This window comes from Hemiscyllium ocellatum, chromosome 9, assembly GCF_020745735.1.
Source record: "Hemiscyllium ocellatum isolate sHemOce1 chromosome 9, sHemOce1.pat.X.cur, whole genome shotgun sequence".
NCBI classification, from domain to species: Eukaryota; Metazoa; Chordata; class Chondrichthyes; order Orectolobiformes; family Hemiscylliidae; genus Hemiscyllium; species Hemiscyllium ocellatum.
The window spans coordinates 84,898,220-84,922,903 of record NC_083409.1 but is presented as its reverse complement, the minus strand read 5'-3'; the positions used below and the strand labels follow the sequence as shown (position 1 = coordinate 84,922,903).

The window sequence follows — 24,684 nt, the reverse complement described above, 5'->3', positions numbered from 1 at the left end:
TGTACCATTATTTAAGAAAGGTTGTAAGGAGAAGCCAGTGAACTACAGATCGGGGAACATAACTTCAGTGGTGGGTAAGTTGTTGGAGGGGAGTTTGAGAGACAAGATCTACATGCATATGGAAAGGCAAGAACTGATTAGGGATGGTCAGCGTGGCTTTGTGCATGGGAAATCGTGCCTTACAAATTTGACTGAGTTTTTTTCAAGAGGTGACCAAGAAGGTAGATGAAGGCAGAGTGGTAGACATTGTTGACCTTCATCAAGCTACAACATGGTAGCCTGATCACATGGGATCCAAGGAGAGCTAGCCAATTGGATAGAAAATTGATTTGACAGTAGGAGACAGAGGGTGATGGTAGGGGTCATTTTTTGGGCCCTGTTGATCAACTGGGCCAGTGGGCTGAGGAATGGCAGATGGACTTCAATTCAGATAAATATGAGGTGTTGCATTTTGATAAGACAAGCCAGGGCAAGTCTTGCACACTTAATGGGAGGATCCTGGATTGCAGGCACAAGGTTCCTCGAAAGTGGTGTCACAGGTACAGAGGGTGGTAATGAATGCATTGAGTACAGGACCTGGGACTTCACATTATAGCTGTAAAAGACACTGACAAGCCAGATTTTGAATACTGCATACAATTCTGATCATCGAGTACAGAAAAGATTTGCAAGGATGTAACTGAGACTGCAAGGTATGACTTATAAGGAGAGGCTGGATAAACTGGAACTCCATTCCCTGAAGTGTAGGAGGCTGCGGGGTAACCTTAAAGAGGTTTATAAAATCATGAGGGGAATGGATAGGTGAATAGCCAAGGTCGGATCCCCAGGGTAGGCAAATCCAAATATAGAGGGCATTGGTTTTTAAGTTGCGAGGAGAAAGATTTGAAAAGGACCTCAGGGGCAACATTTTCACATCATGGGTAGTGCGTAAATGGAATGAGCTGTGGTAGAGGTGGGTACAACTACAACATTTAAAAGACATTTGGACAGCTACATTGATAGGAAAGATATAGAAGGATAAGAGCCCAATGGGACTAGAAAACCTGGCCAGCATGGACAAGTTGGGCCACAGAGTCTGTTTCCATGCCGTATGACTTTAGTTGCTGACCCTGATGGGAATTGCACTAATTAGATTAGATTACCTACAGGTGGAAACAGGCCCTTCAGCCCAACAAGTCCACACAGATGCTCCAAAAAGCAACCCACCCAGACCCATCTCCCTCTGACTAATGCACATAATACCATGGACAATTTTGGATGGGCAATCCACCTGGCTTGCACATCCTTGGATTGTGGAAGGAAACCGGAGCACCCAGAGGAAACCCACATGGACACGGGAAGAATGTGCAAACTCCATGCAGTTACCCGAGGCTGGAATCAAACCCAGGTCCCTGACGCCATGAGGCTGCAGTGCTAATCACTGAGCCACCATTCCACCCTGTATTAGATGGAGCATTAGAAAATGAGGGAAGAACTGCTACCTATTACAAATCACCCAGAAAGAGATGCTATAAAACAGATGATAACATTATAAGTAATATCTACAAGTGTTTTAATTTTGATACATAGGGCTCCAGTTTTGTGGAATGCTTACGATAATTACCTACAGTACACATTTCACCTTTAGGTGGCCCTGTGATACATACTTTTATTGTTGATGTAGTCATGTTGTATGGTAGGTGCTGTTTTATGAGGATCCATCCTTGAGATTACACAATTTGGCTGCTGGGATTCCTCAGCTGAGCTTTCTGAAAATATCTTGAGGAGCCTTTTGTTATCCTTATCTAAAACTTCTAATATCTGAAATGCTTAGAATTTTTAAAAAAATCTATGTTTCATAAATATATGATTAAAATTAACCATTAAGTTGTTTTTTTGTCTCTTTTAATTAAAATTTTGCTCTAAGTTCCTTGTCTGTCCTAAAAGTCTGGCTGGGAAATTCACATAAGTCTCAGGACTTCAGGTTGTGAACTGAAGTTGGAATGTACTATATAAGTATGTGAAGTGCATGTCCCATCCCAGGATGCATTAATAACATTTCACAAGCTAATTGTTCGCCAGGTGTCCTCATGGGGCATGTATAGGAGAAAGAAAACCAGAAATAACTGGAGAAACACAGCGTCTATGGAAAGAGAAAAAAGAGTCAGCATTTCAGGTCCTTTAGTCTTTTTCAGAATAGAAAGAGGAAGAGGCCATGGTTAATAATGAATGTAACCATAGCAACACACAAGCTATGGCCAGGGACACATGTATCTCGTAATTCATTCATGAGGTGCAGCTTTCACACAGTAGAGTTAAGAGTCAATCGCATTTTTATGAGTCCAGAATCATGTATTGGTTAGATCAGGAAAGGAGAGCAACATTCCCTTCCCTAAAGGGCATTTACAAACCTGATGACTTTATTTTAGTTGTTTATTGAATTCAGCTTTCACCGTCTGCCCTGATCGGATTCAAAGCCACATTCTCAGAATTTTGGGCAGGATGACTAATCCAGTGACATTACCACGACACCAGCAGTTCTCCTCTGTGTTTTTAGTGTTTACTCACTTTACTGTTTATATGGAGGTCACCAGTATCTTTATACTTCACAATGCTTTCTTATTGCATGTGCACTGACTTCAGCACTAACTGACAGACAGGCGAAACTAAGTACTGCAGATGCTGGAGATTAGAGTCGAGAGTGTGGTGTTGGAAAAGCACAGCAGGTGAGGCAGCATCCAAGGAGCAGCAAATCGATATTTCAAGCAAAAGCCTTTCATCAGGAATGAGAATTCCCGAAGACCCTGCGTGCTTAAGAAAGCAGTGTGAACCATAAAGAGGCTGGCTGTCTGTCAGTTGGCATCTGAGGAGCAGAAAAATTGATGTTTCGGGCAAAATCAGAGAATTCCTGATGAAAGGCATATGCCTGGAATGTCAATTTTCTGTTTCCTTGGATGCCAACTGATAGACAGCCAGTCTCTGTGTGGTTCACACTGCTTTCTTAAGCACACAGAGTCTTCAGTGCTCACTTACAGGCTGCCAGCCTTTGTGGCTTGCATTGCTTTTTAGCATACAATGAGAGGTAGTCAGCTAGTGACCATGGGGAGCACTGACTAATCAGTTTAAAAGTTGGACTGAGGTTGCACATGCTGTCATATGACACAGTGTGATGTCAACATCAAATCTGCTGTTTGTTCCAGTAAGTCTGCATGACAAACACACCTCAAGCATACTTCAATGAAATGGTCATGTGTGAAAGTCAACGAGGAACACTCCTTAGTGGAGTTGAGGGGTCTGTAGTTAGTCAGGGAGTGCCATCACAGTTAGTCAAGGGGCTCATCACATGCAGGGGATTGGCCACAGTTAGTTAGGCATTTGATCCTACATTTGATTTGATTTGATTTATTATTGTCACATGTACCTAAGTGCAGTGGAAAGTTATGTTTTGTGCACAGTACATGCAGGTCAAAACATACAAAGATCGTTCGGTGGTTGAACAGAGTGAGGAACACAAAGTTGCGACTGCAAAGAAGGTGTATAAAAAGCAAGATCGACATTATATTTGAAACTTGAGAGGTCAATTCAAAAGTGTAATAACAGCTGGAAGAAGCTGTTCTTGAACTCATTGGTATATGTGTTTAAGCTTTTGTATCTTCTGCCTAATCGGAAAGGTTGGAAACGATTATAGCTGATTTGGGAGGGTCTTTAATGATACTGGCTGCCCTTCCAAGGCTTTGGGAAGTGTAAATGGAGTCAATGGATAGAAGCTTGGCTTGTGTGATGGTTTGGGTTGTGTTCACAACTCACTGTAGTTTCTTGCCATTCAGGGTAGAGCAGTTGCCATACCAAGCCGTGATGCATCGTTGTGCAGGCATTGTTGTGCCTTCTTGATTGTTGTATTAACATGGGTGGTCCAGGACAGATTGTTGGTGATCATCATTTCTCGGAATTTGATGCTCTCTACCATCTCCACCTCAGCTCCATTGATGTAGATAGGGGCATGCCCTCCTCCTTGCTTCCTGAAGTTGATGATCAGCTCCTTCATTTTGCTGACTTTGCGGGAGAGATTGTTATCTTTACACTACATTACCAAGACTTGTAGATGGAGTTCAGACAAAATTTGACCATACAGTCATGAGTGTACAGGGTGTACAGTCATGGGATGAGTACATAGGGGCGCCGGTGTTGAGGATTGTCATACAGAAAGTACTGTTGTGGTTGGTGGGTCAGAAAGTCGAGGATGTTGCAAAGGGTGGAGCAGAGACCTAGATCTCAGAGAGTCCAAAGATCCATGTCCTTGGAGGTCAGCGATAAGACAAAAGTCAACCCTGCAGGTCAAATGCAAGCAGCCCAGTGATTACAGGAAGGTTAATTAGTGAGCAGTTGCAGTTACCCTACCATGTTAGTTGTGGAGGGTGGGCCACAGTCAGTTCTGAGGTTTAACGTAGAAACGTGAAACAGGGACAGGAGTAGGCCATTCAGTTTAATATTGGGCAAGAGCTTACTCAAGTCTCAGGATGTATTTCATGGTACTGAGTTGCTGAGAGCTTGGTGACAATGATAACAGACAATTGTAAGGTGAGACATCATTGTGAGAGTGAGGGAACTGGGACCTCTGGGGGTCACAAGGGAAAGCTCACAGTTACAGAAACTCTGGCCTCTAAATGAGGAGAATGTAGCACCAACCACAGCACAGAAGTTTCTAAAGTGGTTGGCTCTTTGGGTAAATTGGGAATATTAATATTATGTAAAGGGCTCCAAATGGAAACAGGAATATGAAACATGATATGGAATGGAATGTGTGGGATAGAGAGAAATTTGTTAATCACAGACTGTGTATTGAGTTGGAAGAGATAGGAGAGGTCTTGAATGCGTACTTTTCTTCAGTATTTACAAATGAGAGGGATCGTATTGTTGAAGAGGAGAGTATGAAACAGACTGGTAAGATAGAGGAGATACTTGTTAGGAAGGAAGATGTGTTGGGCATTTTGAAAACTTGAGGATAGATAAGTCCCCCGGGCTTGATGGATATATCCTAGGATTATGTGGGAAGCAAGAGAGGAAATTGCAGAGCCGTTGGCAATGATCTTTTCGTCTTCACTGTCAACGGGGGTGGTACCAGGGGACTGGAGAGTGGCAAATGTTGTGCCCCTGTTCAAAAAAGGGAATAGGGATAACCCCGGGAATTACAGGCCAGTTAGTCTTACTTCGGTGGTAGGCAAAGTAATGGAAAGGGTACTGAGGGATAGGATTTATGAGTATCTCGAAAGAGACTGCTTGATTAGGGACAGCCAGCACGGATTTGTGAGGGGTAGGTCTTGCCTTACAAGTCTTATTGAATTCTTTGAGGAGGTGACCAAGCATGTGGATGAGGATAGAGCAGTGGATGTAGTGTACATAGATTTTAGTAAGGCATTTGATAAGGTTCCCCATGGTAGGCTTATGCGGAAAGTCAGGAGGCATGGGATAGTGGGAAATTTGGCCAGTTGGATAGAGAACTGGCTAACCGGTTGAAGTCAGAGAATGGTGGTAAATATTCAGCCTGGAGCCCAGTTACAAGTGGATTTCCGCAGGGATCAGTCCTGGGTCCTCTGCTGTTTGTAATTTTTATTAATGACTTGGAAGAGGGAGTCGAAGGGTGGGTCAGTAAATTTGCAGACGATACGAAGATTGGTGGAGTTGTGGATAGTGAGGAGGGCTGTTGTCGGCTGCAAAGGGACTTAGATATGATGCAGAGCTGGGCTGAGGAGTGGCAGATGGAGTTCAATCCTGTCAAGTGTGAGGTTGTCCATTTTGGAAGGACAAATAAGAATGCGGAATACAGGGTTAATGGTAGGGTTCTTAGTAAGGTGGAGGAGCAGAGAGATCTTGGGGTCTATGTTTATAGCTCTTTGAAAGTTGCCACTCAGGTGGATAGAGCTTGTAAGAAGGCCTATGGTGTATTAGAGTTCATTAGCAGAGGGATTGAATTCAAGAGTCGTGAGGTGATATTGCAGCTGTACAGGACCTTGGTAAGGCCACATTTGGAATACTGTGTGCAGTTCTGGTCGCCTCACTTTAGGAAAGATGTGGAAGCTTTGGAGAGGGTGCAGAGGAGATTTACCAGGATGTTGCCTGGAATGGAGAATAGGTCGTACAAGGATAGGTTGAGAGTGCTAGGCCTTTTCTCATTGGAACGACGAAGGATGAGGGTTGACTTGATAGAGGTTTATAAGATGATCAGAGGAATAGATAGAGTAGACAGTCAGAGACTTTTTCCCCGGATACAATAGAGTGTTACAAGGGGACATAAATTTAAGGTGAAGGGCGGAAAGTATAGGGGGGATATCAGGGGTAGGTTCTTTACCCAGAGAGTGGTGGGGGCATGGAATGCGCTGCCTGTGGGAACAGCAAAGTCAGAATCATTGGTGACCTTTAAGCAGCAATTGGATAGGTACATGGATAGGTGCTTAAGCTAGGACAAATGTTCGGCACAACATCGTGGGCCGAAGGACCTGTTCTGTGCTGTATTGTTCTATGTTCTATGGACATATTTAATAGATTAATCTAAAGAGTGTTGGGAGCTTTTAACTAAATCTGAGTTAATAATAATTCTCAATGCCTCACCCCACATGGGAGCAGTTTAATAGACCAAGATTTTTTTAAAAATCTACAATTTTAGGTTTTACTGAATTTCAAAGCTAAAATATAATAAAGAGTCAATGATTGAGAAATTGGTTAGTGCCAGTCTGTCAATATGAACTGACCACAGGAAATTATCCCTGCATTGGAACAGATGGATCTGAGTCAGACCTGATTTTGAGTCTCTGGCCTGTGAACATAAGGTCAGCAAGCTGTAGATGACCTCTACATTCATGAAGCACTTAAAAAGGCTGGTCAAGGTACATATCAACTCGAGTCTCCCAGCCTGCCCTTGATATCCCTTGCAATTTGCCTACCAACATGGCAAGTCCACAGTGGATGCCATTTTCCAGCCCTGCATTCTTCCCTAGAACATCTGGATAACAAGGACACATACATTAGACTCCTACTCATCGACTACAGTTCCACCTTCAACACCATAATCCCCTCCAGACTGATCTCTGCAAATGGATCCTTAGCTCTCTGAACCACAGACCGCAATCAGTAAAGATAGTCAAATGCACCTCCTCCACCACAACACTCAATGCTGGAGCCACCCTCTCTCCCCAAAGATGCATTCTCAGCACCCTACCATACTCCCTGCAAACCCATGCCTGTGTAGCCAAATTCTGAGCAAGCGTCATCTACAAGTTTGCAAATGACACCAGCATAGTAGGATGGTCATCTAACAATGATGAATCAGAATACAGAAAGGAGATAGAGGATTTGATGTCATGGTGCAACGATATCAACCTCTCTTTCAATGTTGGCAAAACAAAAGAACTGATCATTGACTTCAGAAAGAAAGGAGGAGAACATGCTCCCATTTACTTCAACAGAGCAGGGGGTTAAGAGGGTTGAAAGCATCAAGTTCCTAGGAATGACTATACCTGACAACCTGTCCTGGACTTCCCACATAGATGCAACAGTCAAGAAGGCACAACAATGCCTCTTTAATCTCAGGTGGCTTAGGAAATACAGCATGTCTTTTACGGCCCTCATGAATTTTTATAGATGCACCATCAACTACATACTATCCGGATACATAACAGCCTAGTACAGCAACTGATCTGCACAGGACAATGAGAAACTACACAAGATTGTGTGCACAGCCCAGACCATCAGCCAACCTTCCATCCATGCACTCCAGTTACATTTCTCGTTGCTGCGGAAAGGCTGCCAACATCACTAAAAAACCCTGCCACCCCGGTAATGCTCTTCTACAACCTCTTCCAGCAGGCCGAAGATACTGAAGCTTGAACACACGCACCAGCAATTTCAAGAACAGTTTATTAGTCTGATGAATGGACTCTCTAACTTAAAACAATGTTGATCTTCTTAATGTTGATCTTGCTTCACACACCTCCTGTATTGTGTAACCAGTATGCCTCACTCGATCTAAGCTCCCTACAATCTGTATGTCCTTGCTTACTATGATCTGCCTGTACTTCTTGCAGATGAAACTTTTCACTGTACTTAGGTACACGTGACTACAATAAATCAAATCAAATCAGGTGCCTGCCACTTGAGAAAACAACAGCTCAAAATCAACGAAGATTAAATGTGTTGTCAGTAATATCCCTCAGGAACAGTATGGGGTGTCTGAGAAAAGAGGGGAAATAACTGGGTAGGAGAGATGTGAGGGAGAGGATAACTCAAGGAATTATGGGGCATGTAAGAAAGGTACTTCAATTAATGTTGATGATTAAATTTTCACGTAGATTGGACAAATTAAATTAGCAGCAGTTTGATTGGATTAGATTCCCTACAGCATGGAAACAGGCCACTTGACTCAACAAGTCCACACACCAACCTTCCAAAGAGTAATCCACCCAGATCCATTTCCCTCTGACTAATGTACCTAACACTATGGGCAATTTAGCATGGCCAATTCACCTGATCTGCACATCTTTGGACTGTGGGAGGAAATCCATACAAACATGGGGTGAATGTGCAAACTCCACAGAGACAGTCACCCAAGGCTGAGAATTGAACCCAGGCCCCTGGTGCTGTGAGGTAGCAGTGCTAACCACTGAGCCACCATGCCACCAAGTTATCCAGCATTCGAGCCAAGCTTCACACTCTTGCTCCACATTCAAGTATGTGTTCTGTAGAAGCATCTAGGAAGTGGATTGGGATGTGCCATGAGGTCTGTTTGAGGCTGGAACATATTGAATGCAAATATCTGTGGACATGTGGTGCAGGTGGCTGGTGCTCACGGTGTGCGCCCTGAGATGTTGGTGCTACTCGGGCAAATAGCAAACTGAATTCATGAGGCACCCACTTTGATTTCCATAGTAACATTTCTTGACATGCAGCTGGTTTGGCTTCTTTGGTAAGTTACGAAGCTGAATATTAATGGAACTAACCGATCCATTAACAAATCATTTAATGAGAAATAATCTCCCTTAATTGATAACTTGCTACTGTCTTGTGATAAACTCAACGTGCTTCTTGACAAAAGCATTAAAAATATCATAAGATGCTCCCAATGTCGAGATAGCCCTCAGTTGGCTTCCCATCCAATTCTGCCACAAATCACACCATAGCCCACACTCAGATTCCTATAAGAATCTATCCATTGTGCGCAATGCATTTACAGAGACCTATGCAAGTAATGAATTACAAAGGATTGAGAATAATAGTGCATATCGTTTTTAAGGAGAAAGTGAGGTCTGCAGATGCTGGAGGTCAGAGTCAAAAAGTGTGACGCTGGAAAAGCACAGCAGGTCAGGCAGTATCAGAGGAGCAGGAGAATCGATGTTTCAGGCATAAGCCCTTCATCAGGAATGTCATTGATTCTCCTGCTCCTCAGATGCTGCCTGACCTACTGTGCTTTTCCAGTACCACACTTTTTGACCACGTAGTAGGTAACTTGAGTAACTAAAAATATACATGATAATGCATTTTTTGTATATCAAAAGAGGGATGTTTGGATTGAAATGCAATCGTACAAATGTCTCTCCTAGTATGCCACAATCCAAAGATCTTTATAATGAGGCACACACTACAGGCAGACATTTCAAACTTCAATTTAGTAAAGTCCTCCAGTTAAATGCACATCTATGCTGTAAAATAGCTATCCCATGTAGCAGCATTTCAGTTACATGCTTCTGTTTCTGTATTTGTCTAAATGACAGATGGTGCCACGCCATCCATCATAGACATGTTTGACAGAGGTAAAACAACATGGCACCACTGAATTTTCTAATGTCTTTAAAATGTTTAACCAACCAATTTGTTACCAGAAGAACCAAAATTGCCTAGAACTTTATGCATTCATTTCATTTTAAATCTACCATCCAGATATATTTAAATTAAATTATATAATTTTACAGTGTATTTCCAAATAAAAGATTTTCAACATTTTCACGAAGGCTGTACTCCACCCATGAAGCTGAACACCAGTTTCTGTAGTTTAATTTTTGCATTTAATCTGCAAGAAAATTTTCAATTACAGTTTCAATTGCAGCAACGCTGGAGTGTTTTGTTTTCACCGATTGGCTTGTTTACATTTTCATCATAGTCCCTTTATTGCAGCTGTTGGGACTTCCTGTGACCCAATAATATCTAGTAATGTTGAAAGATATCCTTAACTACATAACCTGCTCATCTGAGAGGAAATAAAAGTTGCTTTTAGAAGTTTGAGTGAGAGACTGTGAATCAGTTTTGTAAATTATTATGGTTGCATTTATCTGTTAGTGTATTGATAAACACTGAGTAATCCAGCTTGTTCAGTTATCACTGTATACCAGTCAAGCTGAGGCGACTGTCAGGTACAGACTTAAGCTGAATGCTAGATCACAACAGGTTAGAGCTGTTCTTGGGACATACATAGGAGCTCTCCACTTGCTGCTGTCACCACTTGAACTGTGGAAACAGTACAAGACAATTGCGTCCTCCTGGAACCCACTAGTTTTCAATAGTTGGTGAGTAGTTCCTTTAAACTAAGTCAAAAAAGGAGCCCTCTAGTATTTAATTAGCAAATTTATATTTTATAACCTTATGCCCAGAATGGGACATGGATAAGTAAGTGAGTGGGATAAGTAAGTGGTTGGTTGAGGACACAGTGCTTGTCCAACTGTCATTCCAGGGAAAATGTCTGATGTTAAGAATGTACTGGGAATGGAGCAGTAGTGTGCCAGTGGTGGGGGAGGGGGTGCATACAGTGCGACTTCTACAGTCTCACATCAATCCACTGTGAAGCAGCATAGCACCGCATGATGTGCTTTCTAATGTTATGTCAACTGAACTGTTATGGCTAAGGATAAATAAGTGGAGGGGATTGATTGACAAGTGTTTTGAGCACACGTAAAAAGGGCCATCAGTTTGATACTTGGGAGACAGAGTACGTAATGCTGTATTTTCTGAATAATTGGCCATCAAAGAAGGGATTTGTGTCCAGATTATTCATAGCCGTTATCTTTTAAATCCTTGGGAAGGGACTGACAAGTAGAAAGAAATCAACAAAGAAATGGATACGGATTTAGAATTAGAGACAATAAAAACAGGTATTTCGAAATCTGACAAACTGAACATACTAATTCAATGATACAAGTTCATTTTATTTTTAAGTGAGTAGAATAAAACACAGACCCCAAAAGAGAAAATGCTGGAAAATTTCAGCAGGTCTGGCAGCACCTGTAAGGAGAGAAAAGAGCTGATATTTCGAGTCTAACTGACCTTTTGTCAAAGCTTTTTTTGACCAAAAAAGCTTTGACCCTTTTACTCTTCAGAGGGTTGGTATGGACTTGTTGGGCCGAAGGGCCTGTTTCCATACTGTAGGGTTTCCAATCTGGAATAGGATTGGATGTGTAAATTGCATATGATTCAAATAGAATGTGGCTTTCTGCTACAAGCATCAATATCAAAATTATGAGCAGAGAATAAGAGCAGGCTAAATTTTGCACAAGCCTCAATTTACTATGATATAGCTGGACACTTTATGAAATGAAACACTTTTTGAGATGGAGGGAAGAAAAAGTGAAGGAAAGAAAGCAAGATGGACTGGTTTCTCATAGCCTAGCAGTTGGATCAAAACAACATTAATTGTCATCTGAAAACAGGTACACAGTTTGCCCTCTCAACCATTTAATAGATGCAGGCTATAAGATATAAAATAATTAAGATACAATCCTTCACAGAAGAGCTGGGCTAGTTCTTGCCTGGACAAGAAATTACATTATATAGATAGTAAAAGTGGTAATAATGATTGAACACATTGTCCATATGATCTTCTGGACTGGTTTTGATTGCTTGCAGAAATCAGAGAGGAATTTTCCAGTTTTTTTTTTCTCCTCGGCATGAGGTTAGTTGTAAGAAAACAATAATAATATGGTATCCTATGTGTGGCAAACTTGATGGGAAACTTGTCTTTTAAAGCCCATCAATTTAATGTAGTCAGAAACCTAAAAGAGGAATATATTGTGACAAAGGAAATGTCAAAATGTGAAACACCGGATACCTATCAGGCAGGGAGGTGGTGGTCGAGAGAGGGAGCCATGGTTTACTAAAGAAGTTGAAGCTCGTGTCAAGAGAAAGAAAAAGGCTTTTGTGAGGATGAGGCTAGAAGTCTCAATTAGGGGGATTGAGAGTTATAAGTTAGCCAGAAACGATCTAAAGAGAGGGCTAAGAAGAGCCAGGAGGGGACATGAGAAGTTGTTGGCGGATAGGATCAAGGAAAACTCTCAGGCCTTCGACAGGAATATCACGAATAAAAGAATGACTAGAGTAGGATTAGGGTCAAGATTAGAGTGGTGCTGGAAAAGCACAGTAGGTCAGGCAGCATCTGAGGAGCAGGAAAATCAATGTTTTGGGCAAAAGCCCTTCATCAAGAATGTGGCTGGGAGCCTTGGGGGTGGAAAGATAAATGGGAGGGAGGTGGGGCTGGGGAGAAGGTAGCTGAGAGTGCAAAAGGTGGATGGAAGTGGGGGTAAAGGTGATAGTCCAGAGAGGAGGGCGGAGCAGATAGGTGGGAAGGAAGGCGGGGGAATGGTCTTTGCAGAAAGCAGATGGGGTGGGGACATGTCTAACCTTCCAGTTCAGCACCGTCCTCATGACCTGTCCCACCTGTCAATCATCCTTCCCATCTATCCGCTCCACCGTCATCTCCAACCTTTACCCCCACCTCCATCTACCTATTGCACTCTCAGCTACCTTCTCTCTCACCCCACCCCACCTCCCATTTATCTCTCCACCCCCGAGGCTCCCAGCCTCATTCCTGATGAAGGGCTTTTGCACAAAATGTCAATTTTCCTGCTCCTCAGATGCTGCTTGACCTGCTGTGCTTTTCCAGCGCCACTCTAATCTTGACCCTAATCTCCTGCATCTGCAGTAACCACTTCTGCCTAGAGTAAGATTAGGGCCAATCAAAGACACTAGTGGAAAGTTGTGTGTGGAATCTGAGGACACAGGGGAAGCACTTAATGAATATTTTTTGTCAGTATTCACATTGGAAAAGGGCAATGTTAGTGAAAATACGGAGGTACAGGCTACAAGATTAGATGCGATTGAGGTGGACAAAGAGGAGGTTTTAGCAAGTTTGGAAGATCTGAAAATAGATAAGAACCCTGGGCCAGATGAGATTTATCCTTGGATTCTCTGGGAAGCCATGGAGGAGATTGCAGAGGCTTTGGCTTCAATCTTTATGTTATCATTGTCGACAGGAGTAGTGCCAGAAGACTGGAGGATAGGAAATGTTATTCACTTGTTTATGAAGGGGAGTCGGGACAACCCTGGTAATTATAGGCCAGTGAGCCTCACTTCAGTTGTGGTAAGGTCATAGAGTCATAGAGATGTACAACATTGCAACAGACCCTTTGGTCCAACTCATCCATGCTGACCAGATATCCCAACCTGATAGGATTAATGATGGTCTGGAAAAAAATAATTTGATTAGGGATAGTCAACATGATTTTGTGAAGGGTATGTTGTGCCTCACTAATCTTACTGAGTTCTTTGAGAAGGTGACAAAACAGATGGATGAAGGTAAAACAGTTGTTGTGGTGTATATGGACTTCAGTAAGGCGTTTGATAATGTTCCACATGGTAGGCTATTGCACAAAATACAGAGTTTCAGGATTGAAGGTGATTTAGTGGTTTAGATCAGAAATTGGCTAACTGAAAGAAGACAGAGGGTGGTGGTTGATGGGAAATGTTCATCCAGGAACTCAGTTACCAGTGGTGTGCTGCAAGGATTTTTTTTGGGCCACTGCTGTTTGTCATTTTTATAAATGATCTGGAGTTGGCCATAGAAGAATGGGTTAGTAAATTTGCGGATGACACTAAGATAGGCAGAGTTGTGGATAGTACTGAAGGATATTGTGGATGACAGAGCTGGGCTGAGAAGTGGCAAATGGAGTTTAATGTGGAAAAGTGTGAGGTAGTTCACTTCGGAAGAAGTAACAGGAATGCAGAGTACTGGGCAAATGGTAAAATTCTTGGCTGTGTAGATGAACAGAGAGATCTTGGTGTCCAGGTGCATAAATCCCTGTAAGTTGCCATCCAGATTGATAGGGTTGTTAAGAAAGCATATAGTGTGTTGGCATTTATTCATAGGAGGATTGAGTTTCAGAGCCACGAGGTCATGCTTCAGCTATACAAGGCACTGGTAAGGCTGCACTTGGAGTATTGATGCAGTTCTGGTCACCGCATTATAGGAAGGATGTGGAAGCTTTGGAAAGGGGTCAGAGGAGATTTATTAGAATGTTGCCTGGTATGGAAGGAAGGTCTTATGAGGAAAGGCTGAGATAACTGAGGCTGGAGAGAAGCAGTTTGAGAGGTGATGTAATTGAGACGTATAAGATAATTAGAAGGTTAGATAGGGTAGACACTGAGAGCCTTTTTCCTCAGATGGTGAAGGCTAACACAAGGGGGCATATCTTTAAATTGAAGGGTGATAGATTTAGGACAGCTATCAGGGGCAGTTCTTTGCTCAGAGAATAGTAGTTGCATGGAATGGCCTGCCTGCAACAGTAGTAGACTCGCCGATATTAAGGGCATTTAAATGGGCATTGGGCATACATGTGGATAATAATGGAATGGTGTAGGTTAGATGTGCATCAGATTAATTACACAGGTCGGTGCAACATCGAGGGCCGAAGGGCCTGTATTGCGTTGTAACATTCTGTGTTCTATGTTCTAAGTTCTATGTTTGAACATTTGTGTTGCTGATGGAATTTCCAAAGCTGCATGGTCTACCTAAATTAAGTCATCATGTCTTAGTGAAAAAAAGAATATACAGTCCTTATTGTTGTCATTATTCATTTCCTTTCATTGTAAGTTGAAGCATAAGGTGACCTTTAAAGATAATGGAGTTGTTTTTCACAAGTGCTAATTACCATCTGCTGATCTATGTATCAGTCAAAACTCTCGTAACCTGTTCAGCTTTTAGTGCATTCATATTATGCCTGGTAATCTTGTAAAAGAACAGATAGCAGATTTATGGTATTGAGATATCTATCTCATTGCTAGAATGTCAATTTGTACCAAATTAAAATTATCACCATTTTGAATTAGCTCTGTGGTCATAGGAAATTATTGACCTTAACAAAGGTTTGACAAGCTTATTTCCTGTACAGTATCAATCATTGCATTGTCAAGTCAACATCATAACAAAAATAGCACCCAAAATTAATTTCCGCAAATGGTAAAGATAATACCTCTCAACTGAATTTAAGACCTAGCACAGAAATAATAGTTTTGAAATAATTGGTTACAGAACTCGCTCAAAGGTAGAAGACAGAGGGTGGTGGTGGAGGGTTGTTTTTCAGACTGGAGTGCCACAAGGATCAGTGCTGGGTTCACTACCTTTCGTCATTTATATAAATGATTTGGATGTGAGCATAAGAGGTATAGTTAGTAAGTTTGCTGATAACACCAAAATTGGAGGTGTAGTGGACAGCGAAGAAGGTTACCTCAGGTTACAACAAGATCTTGATCAGATGGGCCAATGGACTGAGAAGTGGTGGATGGAGTTTAATTTATATAAATGTGAGGTGCTGTATTTTGGGAAAGCAAATCTTAGCAGGACTTATACACTTAATGGTAAGGTCCTCGGGAGTGTTGCTGAACAAAGAGACCTTGGAGTGAAGGTTCATAGCTTCTTGAAAATGGAGTCGCAGGTAGATAGGATAGTGAAGAAGGCATTTGATATGCTTTCCTTTATTGGTGAGAGTATTGAATACAGGAGTTGGGAGTCATATTGCAGCTGTACAGGACATTGGTTAGGCCACTGTTGAAATATTGCTTGCAATTCTGGTCTCCTTCCTATCGGAAAGATGTTGTGAAACCTGAAAGGGTTCAGAAAAGATTTACAAGGATGTTGCCAAGGTTGGAGGATTTGAGCTATAGGGAGAGGCTGAACAGGCTTAGGCTGTTTTCCCTGGAGCATCAGAAGCTGAGGGATGACCTTATAGAGGTTTATAAAATAGGGACATGGATAGGGTAAATAGACAAAGTCTTTTCCCTAAGGTAGGGGAGTCCAGAACTAGAGGGCATAGGTTTAGCTTGAGAGGGGAAAGATATAAAAGAGACCTAAGAGGCAAATGTTTCATACAGAGGGTGGTACGTGTATGGAATGAACTGCCAGAGGAAGTGGTGGAGGCTAGTACAATTGCAACATTTAAAAGGTATCTGGATGGGTATATGAATAGGAAGGGTGTGGAGGGATATAGGCCAGGTGCTGGCAGGTGGGACTAGATTGGGTTGGGATATCTGGTTGACATGGACGGGTTGGACTGAAGGGTCTGTTTATGTGCTGTACAGTTCTATGACTCTATTGATTTAAAAATCACTTTTCATAAATCATGGGATGAGAAGAGAAGTTACATCAAGAATATGGCATTGCTGGAGTGATAGCAACTAGTATGTTCTATGTAGGAGAAGTATCAGCTATGATAGGAGACCATTTGGCAAATACATACAAAATATTTATTTGAGGTACGTCTGCCTACTGCTGAAAATTTCTATTTCGTGAAGTGCTTTAGATCAGGGTTGTAGCACATTAACATTAGAGTTAGGTCTTGTCCATCTTTAATATAATTCATTAGGTAGATTATCTCATAAATCCTGAAAAAAATTAAAAGTGTAAATTGGAAACTTCAAATATAGCATTCCATGTATTATTAAGACGTATGGGATCACATATTTAGCAAGATTAATTTAATGTTGTATTCCATGGTGTGCCTTTGAATTAATGAACACATAAAATTATTCTAACTGTTATGATTGTTAAAAGCTTTAAGAGTAATAGAATAGTTTTTGATGCCCTCTGTAGCCATATTCTCATTGTTATCCAGAAGACAGTGATTGCTATTCCTGAAATATTCTTGAATGAAATGAAGAAATGCATTCACTGGTTCACTTGCTAATGGGGATAGAGTTTGGTGCTGCTACAAATCTCAAGCTGAGCAAGATTGTATTTTAATGACGTCTGCAAGTTTTTATTTCCCCTTTTCTTTCCCTGGAAATTATTCACACCTAAAACACTGTGATTAAGAACATTTGCTTTGAATCTGCTTTAATCTTTTTGCTCACTTCTTTTTATAACCATCCATTGAAATGTGCAGTTTAGGGCAACTGGGCACCAAATGTTTCCTCCCTTCTTCCTTACCTGTAAAGAAATAGTTGATCTCCCAGCAGAGCTTCTGACAGCACACAACGATTTATTAAAGAATATCACAAAAAGGACATTGTTGTTTAAGACTTGTATCTTGTAAATCCATGACACATTACTGAGTACACCTCTGAAACCCAAACTTGCTAACTTACTTGGAGAGCACATTTTGTTTTGTGTTGCAATGTTTCTCAGTAAATGTATCATGAATTGGGAGATGTTAATTCCAAATTTATTTCCTTTTCATGGATTTTCTTCCAGATACTTTGACCAAAACTGTTCAACTGAAAGAATCAAGGGCAAAAGTTAGATTGTCTGTAACACCAGCTTTCATGTTCAATTTCCTTTTAGTGTTGTATCATACACAAAAGGAAACCGTCGCATATTTAACATAACAATATGAGCACATATTTATATCAATAACAAGCCAGCATCATATACCTTGATGACTTTGGGTGAGGCCAAGGAATTTTCTTCAACTGTTTTCTTGCTTTCGTGGGGATATTGTATCGAAAACATTCACTTAATATTTCTTCCAACTTTATTTTCCTTCATTTTTCTTTCAATTTACTTCATCCAATTCAAATTATTTTCTTAGACCTTTTTTTACTTTTTACAAATGTACTTTCCCTTTTTTTTAGATTAATTACTTAACAGTGTGGAAATAGGCCCTTCGGCCCAACAAGTCCACACCGACCCGCCGAAGCGCAACCCACCCAGACTCATTCCCCTACCTTTACCACTTCACCTAACAGTACGGGCAATTTAGCATGGCCAATTCACCTAACGTGCACATTTTTGGACTGTGGGAGGAAACCCACGCAGACACGGAGAGAACATGCAAACTCCACACAGACAATCGCCTGAGGCGGGAATTGAACCCAGGTCTCTGGCGCTGTGAGGCAGCAGTGCTAACCACTGTGCCTTATTGTGTCTTATTTTACCACAAAGTTCCCCATTGTTCATGATTTAATTTATAACTACCATTTTATAGGGTGCCCTAATACTTTGTGTGACAAACAAAGGCAGCTGAGTAGAGGGTAAATGGGGGCCAGTTTGTTAACACATGCTACCATCCAAGTCACATTTCAGCCACCACTCTGACCTGAACCCTACTCCCATCATCCCATTGACACTCCAAGATTCATTTGGTGAACTCTTCTTCATTGAATGTGTGTTGATGATGAACATGGCAAGATCCTCTACAAACTTGTTAATGGAGGAGAGGTATTGGAGGAGGATTGTATGATCAACCATGAAAATCTTGAGAAATTAGCACCCCCCCCCACCCCACTTTCCTGATGCCTGGCTTTTACTGGGGAAAGCTCTTGGGCTCAAAAACGTTCAATGAAGAGGGTGGAAAGAATTAAGGGCAGTCATGCAGACCAGGAAAAATCTGCCAGTAAGGCCCTCACAGAAAGAAAAACTAATAAAACTGATGAATGAGACACACTGGTCGAACTCATCTAGTGTACTTATAAAATTTAGTTAAACCTAGAAAATTGGAACCAAGTATGCTATTCAGCTGTTGCACTATATAATATAATCATGGTTGATCATCCAACTCAGTACCCTGTTTCTCCATTCACCTATGAACTCTTTAGCCTGAAGAACTATATCTACTTCCCTCTTGAAACCATTCAATGTTTTGGCTTCAACTGCTTTCTGTGGCAGAGAATTCCACAGTTTCTAGATAAAGAGATTTCTCCTCATCTCAATCCTAAATGTCCACTTCATATCCTTAAACCGTTTTTCCTGGTTCTGGACTCCCTGATCATTGGGAACATCCTTCCTGCTGATGGGCCATTGTAGGCATGATTGGCCTCCTTCTGTGAATTCAAATTCCATCATCTGCCATGGTGAGATTTGCACTAATGCAGCAGTACTTCGGCCTGGGGTTCTAGATGACTAGTCCAATGACATTACCACTTTTCTACCGCCTCCCCTGCATAATTCAAAACAGGGACCAGTTCAATCAGCAAGTTCATGCCTAAGTATAATCGGCTTATTGCTCTGGTCTGTTACACCTCTTATTGTAGCAATAACAATACCACGTGATGAATGTGAGTAGAATTGGTCATGGATTGAAAGCAATGTGCATGTCTGGCCTCATTTGTTTTGCACAGTGGGACGCAATGCAGTCCAGTGCTTGGATTAGAGCAGCTTGAACATGCACGAAGGATATCTAGACATTATAGCATAAGTTCATTTTTCTTCCTTATAAATCTGCTCTGGGTATTCACTGTATTTATCATAAAGGAGAAAACTCCTTCAAGTGTGGCTGAAGCTCCACCAATGGTAGACTTGCGCCTTCACATACAAGCTTGACTCGGCAACCTTTGGGAGACATGAGAAAGTTGTGCCACTCGCATGTAATCCCTGCGGCATCAGGTGGACTTGGTAATTGGCTCAATAATTAACCAAAATTGACATCCATCTGTGAGCAGTTGATATCCTTCTTGTGTCCCTTCCCAAATCTGGTTTAATTGCAGAAGGTTTTGATGCACTGTCTAGTGGCTGACATCCAACCTCACATAAGATTAAATAGGCTTGGGTGTCTTGATTCCTGCTGAAAATGGTTTATCAGCTGAGAATCACTATTGTAAGGTGAGAAATGGAGCTGCAATTGTTTCACACAGCACCCTTTCACTAATAATGATGTGGTAATGATTAAGGAATAAATATTGGTCAGTGCACTTGGTGTAACTCCCTGCACTTCTTTGAGATACCGTCTTGGCTATAGAGTCATAGAGACATAGAGATGTACAGCACAGAAACAAAACCTTTGGTCCAACTTGTCCATGCCGACCAGATAGTCTAATCTAATCTATCCCATTTGCCTACACTTGACCCATATCCCTCTAAACCCTTCTTATTCATATACCCATCTAGATGCCTTTTAAATGTTGTAATTGTACCAGCCTCCTCCACTTCCTCTGGCAGCTTATTCCATACACACACCACCCTCTGCGTGAAAAAGTTGCCCCTTATGTCCCTTTTAAATTTTTCTCCCTCTCATCCTCAACCTATATCATCTAGTTTGGATTCCCCTATCCAGGGAAAAGACTTTGTCTATTTACCCTATCCATGCCCCTCATGACTTTATAAATCTATATAAAGTCACCCCCCAGCCTCCGATGCTCCAGGGAAAAAAGCCCCAGCCTATTCAGCCTCTATCTATAAACCCTCCAATCCTGGCAACATCCTTGTTAATCTTTTCTGAACCCTTTCAAGTTTCACACTATCCTTCCAATAGGAGGGAATTGCACACAATATTCCAAAAGTTGCCTAACCAAGGTCCTGTACAGCCGCAACATGTTCTCCCAGCTCCTGTACTAAATGCTCTGACCAATAAAGGAAAGCGTACTAAGCACCTTCTTCACTATCCAATCTACCGGCGACTCTACTTTCAAGGAGCTATGAATGTGCACTCCAAGGTCTCTCTGTTTATCAACATTCCCCAGGGCCTTACCATTAAGTGTAAATGGTTGAGTTTAAATGAGATTTTGAATGGACTTGCATAATTTCTATATATTTTATGCTTTAAAGTCATTATTAATAATTTCCTAGAATGGAATATAATCAAGTAGTCATAATCTCATCAAGTCTGGATTTATCACTGATTAATCTCTCTCCCTTTGCAGCAAAGGCAAAGTCCTCCGGCCATGAATCCTTTGACAGACTGATCATGCATCCTCAAGGATACTAATGCACTACCTGCTGGACTTCTGCATCAACTTGACTTTGAGCTTTGTTAGTATCATCAATGGCATACACCCACATGCGCAATAGGGTCACAATTGTAGGAGCAATGCTTCTTATGTCTGGTGCCATTTGTTTTGCATGGTGGAGTGATGAGCAACCAGACCCCACTCAAAGCCCAGAACCGTCATCCAATGAAGAAGTGGTGGCAGCTATCCAGCAAACGTCCTTGAACCCATTACTAAGATCAATCAGTGTTTTGTTCTGCTTGATTGGAGGATTCTTGCTTTTTTTTGGCCTCCTTTGGTCTGCAAAGGTGAATAGGCAAATGTCCAGGGGTTACAGACATTGGAATAGAACAACTGTGTATTTTAACACCACGGAGTGGAGAGCAAAATATAGACAAAGGTAGGACAAACAATAGATTTACCAAGTTCTGGAAATAATTCCATTAGGAGCATTGGTAAGAGCATGTGAAACACAGTTTTCCTCCCTTTGGTTGCCCATAACCAATTATACTTTTATTTTCCCTTTGGTATGTTTCCACAGTGTAATTGTTCAAGTTCTTAAAATGGCAGGTAATTAAGAAAATGAAAGACAGATTTGGTTTATTTTCAGGGAGAGTGTGAGAACTTTTCCAAAGGTTAAATAAAAGTTTAAAAATACCAGTGCGATTTTCTATGAGCAGCCCATGGTACTGATGGACAAGAGAAATTATTAAATGCTTACCTTTTGAATTGAATTGAATTTATTGTCACGTGTACCGAGGCACAGTTAAAAGCTTTGTCTTGCAAGCAAAACAGACAGGTCACAGAGTAAAGTAGCATAGATAAGTAATAATAGGTAAACAGCAGCAAAACCAAAAACACAGGTACAGGTGAATGTTAAGAGTTTGTGAGTCCATTCAGTATTCTAACAATAATAGGGTAGAAACTGTTACAAAACCACTGGTGCATGTGTTCAGGCTTCTGTACCTTCTCCCCGATGGTAGATGTTGTAGAGAAAACATTGCCAGGGTGGGATGGATCCTTGAGAATGCTGGCGGCCTTTCCTTGACAGCGGTCCTGGTAGATGGATTGGATAGATGGGAGGTTGGCCTTTGTGATTGTCCTGGCCGAGTTCACCACTCTCTGTAACCGTTTCCAATCTTGACCGACAATGGTGATGTCATCAGCGAACTTATAAATGGCATTCGTCTGGTATTTGGCGAAGCAGTCATGGGTATACGGTGAGTAGAGTAGGGGGCTGAGTTTGCACTCCTGGGGGGGCTCCAGTGTCAAGTGTTAGTGAGGATGAATTATTGAGACCAACCTTCATTGATTGTGGCATGTGGGCCAGGAAACTGAAGGTCCAGTTGCACAGAATGGGGCTTAGTCCAAGATCTCTAAGTTTAGTAATCAGTCTCGAGGGGATAATAGTGTTGAAGGCTGAACTGTAGTCAATGAGTAGGATTCTTATATAGCTGTTCTTGGTGCCAAGATGTTCTAGGGAGGAATGGAGGGCAAGTGATACGGCAACTGACGTGGATCTGTTGGTCCAATTAGATTGGTTCAAGAGTAGGGAGGATGGAGTTCATTAATGCCATGACCAGCATTTCAAAACCTTCTCAATTTGGACAACAATTTTCAGCAAGATCGGGGGACATCTTCATCTTACAGTGACCATTGCCAGTCTGCTTTGATCATGAAAATTGCATTCGCTAGATTTTCAAAGACTAGCACAGATTTTAACCCTAAACATTTTATACAGTTTCACATGGACATTACAAAATTTTAAGGTAGTCAAATCTGTATCAAAAATAGTAATTTGAAATTTAATTTTTAAAGCAGAGTTTGTAAACCACTAACTGCAAAGCTGTATAAATCCTCAGAAAGCATATACTCACACACAGATGCTGTTCATCCATACAAACTCTCAGAGTGAGCGCAACATATCTGCACAATAACCATACTAGTGCTCAAAACTGTCTGCACCAATACATTAACAGACTATTCACACCAACATATCCACACAGATTCACACCCACACTCAGAAAGAGGGGAATAAAGGAAGGGGAAGAAAGTTGTTAGCCCCTTTTGCATGTTGTACCATTCATTGATGATCATGGCTGATCTATGACCTCTTCATTATTAATTAAGTTAAAAATCGCAAAACACCAGGTTATAGTCCAACAAGTTTAATTGGAAGCACTAGTTTTTGGAGCACCGCTCCTTCATCAGGTGGTTGATGAAGAATCAGCGCTCCAAAAGCTAGTGTGCTTCAAAATAAACCTGTTGGACTATAACCTGGTGTTGTGTGATTTTTAACTTTGTACACTCCAGTCCAACACCGGCTCCTCCTTGTCTTCATTATTGATATACATGGTAATATTAATAGGCACAGTAACAGAATAGGAGAAAGTGAGGACTGCAGATGCTGGAGATCAGAGCTGAAAATGTGTTGCTGGAAAAGCGCAGCAGGTCAGGCAGCATCCAAGGAGCAGGAGACGCTGAGGAAGGAGATGTGGCTGTGGTAGCGACTCTGTTTGAGAACGTGGCTGAAGAGCTTCTGGGCAGAGGAGATGACCTGGGGGGTGCAGTGAGAGAGGGACTCACTGAAATCCTTGTAGAGGGAGGAAGAGAGCTTCTTCAAGGAAGGCATCCTTGTAAGAGGATTCGCAGTAGGTTAAAATCTTCAAGGAGAAAGTGAGGACTGCAGATGCTGGAGATCAGAGTTGAAAATGTGTTGCTGGAAAAGCGCAGCAGGTCATTGATTCCTGAAGAAGGGCTCATGCCCAAAACATCAACTCTCCTGCTCCTTGGATGCTGCCTGACCTGCTGCGCTTTTACAGCAACACATTTTAACAGAATATCAATGTGAAAAGAGGTCAGCTGAATCATTTACAGATTTATCAATTTAATATGAATTTGCTTTAAAGTATTTCAGGTGAAATCTCAACCGTTATCTTTAACAACTATTGTTTTTACCTTTTCTAGCAGTCCTGATAACTTTCAAGTTCCTTCATATAATGAGGCTCTGAACTGTAGACCAGTGGTGATGGTGCCATCTAGCAATCTGCTGATTCCACTACCTTCCAGAGATCCAGATCTTCCACCATCATATGAAATGCTAATGGATGTTGGCAGAGTTCGGCTTACACCCTGTAGGCGTAGTCTGTCTGACAGTGCACTGTCACAGAGAGTGCCGACTCAGATTTTGCATCAGGAAGAGCTTGGGTCAGGGTTTCTAACATCTGCAACCTACACCACCCCTCCACCCAGCTACGAGAATCTCCGCATGCAGATTTGACAATGAATGCCTGGAACTGAGGTCAAAGTATTCAGGGCTCAATGTTTCAAGAGTTGGGAAATCTTGACGAACCTTTAAAACTGGCAGGTGGAATCCAGGTGCAGAATTCCCATCATTTCTGACAAATCCAACTTTTGCACATAAAGGGAAGAGGGAGGGGACATGAATCACATGCTGAATTCAGCAGGATTGTTTGAAATTTGTATCGTGTTCAAACATTTTGAGTGTTCTCAGGACCTTAACCTGCCGGGTAGGAGTTACAAATTGTTGGAGCATGCGTAAATGCGGATATGGCCTCTTTAAATAGAATGATGTGAAGTTGTTTTATTTAAGATAATATGCTCTTTAGACTTAAGTAAAAGGTTGCAGCTGATGGTTAGAATTTAAAAATAAAACCCTCTGCTGGATAGTTTTGGACCAATTGAGGATATTTAAAAACTTTGAATGTGTATAGTGAATGACAAATTTCTCACTCTCAA

At 41.6% G+C, this 24,684-nt stretch overlaps 1 protein-coding gene across 3 annotated transcripts; it reads left to right on the top strand.

Moving 5' to 3' along the window:
• Positions 1 to 2,682: 2,682 nt before the first annotated feature.
• Positions 2,683 to 24,625, top strand: LOC132818796 (transmembrane protein 61-like). 3 transcript variants are annotated; one of them, XM_060829885.1, is made up of 3 exons: positions 2,683 to 2,705; positions 20,860 to 21,325; positions 23,893 to 24,625. In XM_060829885.1, the coding sequence occupies exons 2-3, from the start codon at positions 20,982 to 20,984 to the stop codon at positions 24,203 to 24,205; spliced, it is 657 nt and encodes a 218-aa protein (XP_060685868.1). In that variant the 5' UTR covers positions 2,683 to 2,705; positions 20,860 to 20,981; the 3' UTR covers positions 24,206 to 24,625. The 3 variants fall into 3 exon arrangements, with proteins under 3 accessions (XP_060685868.1, XP_060685869.1, XP_060685867.1); XM_060829886.1 differs by lacking the exon at positions 2,683 to 2,705 and adding an exon at positions 10,463 to 10,529 and having other exon boundaries at positions 23,896 to 24,625; XM_060829884.1 differs by lacking the exon at positions 2,683 to 2,705 and adding an exon at positions 10,463 to 10,529.
• The last annotated feature ends 59 nt before the right edge of the window (positions 24,626 to 24,684 follow it).